Source organism: Priapulus caudatus, unplaced genomic scaffold (assembly GCF_000485595.1).
Source record: "Priapulus caudatus unplaced genomic scaffold, Priapulus_caudatus-5.0.1 Scaffold2006, whole genome shotgun sequence".
NCBI classification, from domain to species: domain Eukaryota; kingdom Metazoa; phylum Priapulida; class Priapulimorpha; order Priapulimorphida; family Priapulidae; genus Priapulus; species Priapulus caudatus.
Window position 1 is genome coordinate 12,375 of NW_014579067.1, and position 6,076 is coordinate 18,450.

At 39.0% G+C, this 6,076-nt stretch overlaps 1 protein-coding gene across 1 annotated transcript in view; it reads right to left on the bottom strand.

Annotated features, from left to right (window-relative positions):
- LOC106818067 (cytochrome b-c1 complex subunit 1, mitochondrial-like) overlaps positions 1-5,368 on the bottom strand; it is a 15,361-nt gene extending 9,993 nt beyond the window's left edge. The window contains exons 1-6 of the mRNA XM_014822789.1: positions 5,165-5,368; positions 2,523-2,657; positions 2,116-2,202; positions 1,529-1,658; positions 1,074-1,165; positions 151-257 (exon numbers count right to left, since the gene is read on the bottom strand). Coding sequence (XP_014678275.1) covers positions 151-257; positions 1,074-1,165; positions 1,529-1,658; positions 2,116-2,202; positions 2,523-2,657; positions 5,165-5,278 — 665 coding nt within the window. The 5' untranslated portion in view covers positions 5,279-5,368. The remainder of the gene's footprint in view (positions 1-150; positions 258-1,073; positions 1,166-1,528; positions 1,659-2,115; positions 2,203-2,522; positions 2,658-5,164) is intronic.
- Positions 5,369-6,076: the final 708 nt, after the last annotated feature.

The following is a 6,076-nucleotide window of genomic DNA, read 5'->3' on the forward strand; positions in this document are numbered from 1 at the left end:
CAAACCTTAGAAATTAGCATAGTAATTGAACCCATTTAAATTAATACTACTATTATTAATTGAATCACACATGGATGAGCAATGGCATGAATCACAGAAACCAATGCCTAGCCATTTCATATCCACCCCACTAATAGAAATGATACAAACCTAATATTTTCAGTTGGCCCAGAGATACTCCTAGCTAATGGGGTACCCTGATATGCAGATGCATGTAGATAGTCAAGCACAACTTGCTGCATGTCTGTGTCACTCTCCTGTAATACAAGTACGATAAAGGTTAATACAAGTGAACTACACGTGTAAGTCAGATACAGTAGGTTTTATTTTTGACTGCAGCTGTCCATTCCGGTTTTTATAGATCAGGAGAAGTGATGTGCCAGTTAAGGATACACTCAAGCTTTTATGCAAAATTTTATTGATTTTTAATTTTAATTTTTATTGGATGGCTAACACTAAGTGCCACCTCTATAATGCTTACTTCTCCATATAACAATGCATGTGAACTTTAAGAAACATAAAAACTGTGAAACTTAAGCTTGAGTGTATCCTAAAAATGTTGCATATGCGCCTGTTACAACTATTGATAATAGAAATTATTATAAGTATCACAACTAACATTTAAATGACATAAAAATGAAATATTATGTAATTAGTAATATATCTGCCAATAAGCAAGACTTAATACTATGCGCCTTTACTTTTGATGTATTTGGGACATCACCATTTTAAATATGGTAGTAAACAAAAATTCTGGTTACGACACTGCAGTATGAGCCATGTGTGCTGTTATGACACTGCAGTACAGTGACTGTGTGCAGTTACGACACTGCAGTACAGTGTGCTGTGTGCAGTTACGACACTGCAGTACAGTGTGCTGTGTGCAGTTACGACACTGCAGTATGAGCAGTATGAGCGATTATAGAGAGTAAGCGGTATATACCTAATTAGTTTAGGAAACAATCAATTCTATATATAGTTTGCTTCTAATAGTACAATGACAAAATATTATTATATTTTTCATTTTGATCAAGATGACAGATGAAGTATCTCAAGAAATACTACATACATACATTAACTTCTCTCATGATGGTTGCTCTTTCTGCTTCAATGTCAGCACTGTCCAGACTTGGGTTCTGAAGAATGTCTGCTATCACGTCCAGCACTTTAAACAACAACAATCGCCAACGTAAGTTATTGAACAAACTCGACTATTGAACGACAGCTTTAGCATTATCATTACAAATTATTTACAGTGAAATGATCTTCAAATTATGTTACTTAAATTAATTTCTATTTTAATATTTACTTGAAATAATATTAGGAAATATTTTAACTGTTATTTTTCACATCACTGGTAGCACTTCTACTTGTGCTGTAAATATCTGCAAGTCTTAATAAATGAGTTGATGAGAGCTTATAAGCAAAGAACCTATTAACTATATGGTTTGCAGTCAAACCTTAAAAAAGCCTAAACAATTTAAAAATACAACTATTCGCCAAAGAAAGAGTACACAATGTATTTTACCTTTTTCTATATCTTTGGAGGAAGCTTTTCCATAGAAAGCACTGTGCTCACGGCCAATGTACGAGTTGAGATGAGCACCCATGCCTTCTATCTCCTTCACTAGGAGGGACTGTGACCGTGTCTTACTTCCCTGCAACACACATCACACAATAAAAACTGTTATTTCTTACAGAGAAATTCAAGTGTTTCTTTGCAATGCTAGGTACACAATCTAAGTACATTTCAGCCATCTTTAAGTACTTATGCAACATGGAATTGATAAAATTAATTTTGATATAATTGTATTCTCACAATACTCACAAAATTCCCTGCGTAAACACAAGTGCATGCCAAAAATGACAATTGGAGATTTTAAAAAGATGGAAATATATCTACACCAAAATATAAACCAGACATAGAGTGGAACAGAAACAAAGATGGAAACTAACTGTGATTAAAAATTAAGTTACTCTCACGTCACTGAAAAAAATAAAATAACATCATTTCATTTGGCTACACGAGGTTTTTATCAGTTAATGGATTTTACTAACAACAGAATATACTACAACAATGCAAACACAAATAAGTCATGTACTAAGTCACCATACCCTGTAGACTAGATGTTCAAACATGTTAGCAACTCCGTTTGTACTGTTCGTTTCATACCGGCTACCAGATTCAACCCAAAACCCAACCTGGAATTGAACAGAGATCTGTAGTTATAGTAATCTGGCTAACAGCAAGTTTAGCAAAGTCAATCACACTACGCAACTCAACATGTTTAGGAATCAACTTGCACATTATGTGTAGAAAATTGACTGAAATTCCTATCAAGTAAAATTTTACAAGCTGAACTTACGAGTCTTCGCTTAATACCATTAGCCTAGTTTAGAATATATATAGGCTACTAAGATCTTGCTAAAATTCTGTAATCTGTTACCACATGAGGTTCAGTTTAAAAAAGTACTACTGCTAGTGCTAGTCTGCTGAAATCACCACACAGCGAGACACTCACAGTACACGACTGAGAGTCACAGTCTTCCGTTGCCACTCGTAGTCCATTCGGAAGAGTGGTGATGCGAGTCTCTGGCGCATTCAGTACACACTGATCGTAGGTCGCGGTGGCAGTCGGACGCCATCTTTTGGTTATCTATTCAAAATATAAACATTTGATATGATACCAGCAGAGTTCTCCTCGGGAATGTAAGACAGCAACATCTGGCAATTAGGCATTTCATCTCTGATTGCTAATTGGAGTCAATTACACATGTCGTGAGCGGCCCCAACACACAGCTAAACTCGACTAATTTGGAGACTTATATATGTTAACCTGTGAAAACAGCATGAAATTGCAGGGTTTCTTCTGAGGGAAAATTAGACAACGGCGGTAATGGCCAGTTTGGGGAAAAAACGCACATGGATTCAAAGACGTGCAGTAGGCACGAATGTGGATTCTGCAGGCAGACGCGGGGGGAGAGAGGTAGAGGGAGGTTCTGGGGGTCTCCCCCAGCAAAATTTAAACAAGTGCCGCAGAGCGACAGCGCTCAACTGACGTGTACTGTAGCCAGGTATTCTTCTGATAAACTCACTGGCAACCGAATCAAGTGTGCCCTCCTGCGTTCGCGCTCAGAGCATATATATCTATGATACTACTAATACAGATCTAAAATCTATGATAGGCTTTGCTCTACCTACTGGTAGTATACCAAGATGAAAGCTGTTGGATGTGTATTCGTGCTGTAAAGGTGTGAAATGAAGCGAGCCTCGAGCAAATTTTGCGATCACGCTTTCCTACCTGCTCTCTTATTCATGTTCAATTTGTTGTTTGTGCACAGGGCGGGCGTGCGGTTAGCTCTAGTACTATAGCCCGCGTACATTGACTGCCGCAGGGCTATAGAACATTTTCAGCTAGATTTCGCTGCTGCAACAGTTCCCAAAGTTCCCACGAAAAATCGCTTTACAAAACGCAAAATGATCGGGCTTTTTAACACTTATCTATTCCACGTGGACATCTCACCTCATCTTTTTGGAACCACTTTCCACAACTTACACCATGTATTAGCCTTTAATAGTTTTATTCCTCCAAGTCAGCATACTGGCTGTCAGCTTTGAAATATTCGTGGCGTGCGAACCGCCGTGATCGTCACCCGGTACTTGTTATACAGCGAGTGCCATACGCTGCGCCATGTGTTTTGCCACTACTCATCCGTGACAAGTACGCGTTCGCAGCCCAACAATCATTTAACTGTTACAGCCAGAAGTGCTTGACTTGTAACGAATAAAGCCTTATTAAAGGCATAGAATACATAGTGTAAATTGTGGAAAGTGTTCAAAAGATAGGTGAGATGTCCACGTAGATAGAAAGTGTCTAAAAAGCCGCTCTTGGCGCTTTTTGTAAAGCGATTTGTACTCGTGGGAACTTGAGAACTGTAGCGACGTCAGCAAAATCTCGCTGAAAATGTTCTATACCCTGCGCAGTCAATTACGCGACGCTATAGTACTAGAGCTAAAGCGTGTGGTGTTACTTGCTGTGTTGCGCAGATGACCATTAGGGGGGGAGGGGGGGGGGGGGGGGGGGTGACGCGGCATTTAGCAGGTGATTAAGGCGAGAATAGAAGTAGAGAAAGCATTAAGACTTTGGTAGTAAATAACATTTCGTGTTATTTACCTTTTTTTATTTTTATTCAGACGTTCCAAGTGCCTGTGATGCAGCTACTGAGCTAGGCACTGTCTAGCCCGACCAGGCTGTGCGACGGATTGTCTATACAGCCTGACACCCTTCCATACAAAAAACCTATCACCTCTGCAGATCTAGATGAATAACTCTGTATATCTCAAATAAAACTATTCTATTACCACCTTTGACTTGCCTTGATTGAAATATGAACGTTAACTCACAGTTGTCCTTCCTCCAAAATAGAATGTATCTCTTAATTCATGGTATAATCTGCTAATTCTCACAGCATATCAACTTTCCAATCAGCTTTACCCGCCATGTTTAGCGAGGCACGGAAAACCCGAAACGGAAAAGACACGCTAGCAAATACTACAGAAATAGTACAATAGCTGCACGATGGCTCTCACGGCAATTACCCACCAAAGCAAGTGAAACGATGTTCACAAATGTCTTGGCCATTTGTAAAAACCTTAGATGACATGTTCTCGGATGTAGTGGTGGTTTACATGAGGAACGCAGATCGTTTAATTTCCTTTGTTCGATCCATTGCGGATTTTAGTCACAGTCTGAATGATAGCAAAAATGGTGGAAAATTCATAAATTTGGTTGCATTCGTCTCAAAAAGTTGCTGTAACCCCGTAAGTACCCAGCACATCGTAGCGCACTGATGGTTACAAGAAGGTGGATGTATACTGATTCATTTGGTATATCACATGTGAAGTGTTCTTTGGCGATACTTGGCAAATAAGACAACTACGTGTTTAGCTGCAGCCAATGTTTGAAACGGTATTCTAACCCTAGCAATACCGTTTCTTGGAGCTAGGCACTGTCCTGCACTCATTTTCACAGAGGGCAACTTCAAAACTCAATGTCACCAACCCTAAGTCATATCCTGTTAAGATAGGCCCGTATAGAGTTAATATTATGTTTCTACATATTCAACCATGACATTTTAATAAGTGACCGGTTTATACTATTACCCGTGCGTGCTTTGCAAGCGTATTTGATGCTACAGGTTTCAACGACCTCAGTATGTAAGACGCCATGTTGACTACAACTAGGGAAAGACGTTCATCTGTTTTACGAATCGTCATAACCAGCCACACTTTTTACTCTTTAAATTCATAAATTTCACACATATATGGGTTTTCGGTCCATCAGTTATTAATGTGAGCTTTTGGCGTAGCTGATTTAAATGCGTGCATTTGGCAATATAATAATGTAACTCATCCAGTGCATCTATATACCAACGATCCGGCACTATACGATCTTTGATCTATACAGGCGACCGTACAGTGGCGCCACTGTATCGCTAACATCATTTTAAGAAAGGCAGCGGTTAGTTTAAAGGGACAGTAGCCTCTAGTATTTTACTTGCCATACCAAACTATACTTACTGTATAACAATCGTCTATACCCACACGTATTTGTTACAGATACCCTAATATATTGTTATAATTATTTTACACTCAACGCTACGAAATTTGAAACGCGCGCCATGGACACCCGCGACGTGCTCGCCACCCGAAACAAGTTGCGTATATTTACCAATTTTTGCACGTTACAGACGAGGGCTAATCACCAAAAGTGCATTATTATTTATACCTAAATGCTATTTAAACGAACGATATTCATTTTTAGGGCATTTATCCATCTTATACTAATCTATATGTACGTTTATAGATATTACAATCCTTTTGCTTCTTGAATGAATAAATAAGATACTACCCTCGGGTCTGTAGCCCGTGCTGCCGAAAGTGGTTTTGCCCGCAACTTATCAGTAGTTCGTGCGCTTTGAGCGGCGCGCCACCGTCGCGATGTAATTAAACTATAGTCGTAAGTTTGAAAACATCTTAAAAAAAAATATTTCCAATTGGTGATTGAACATGAAA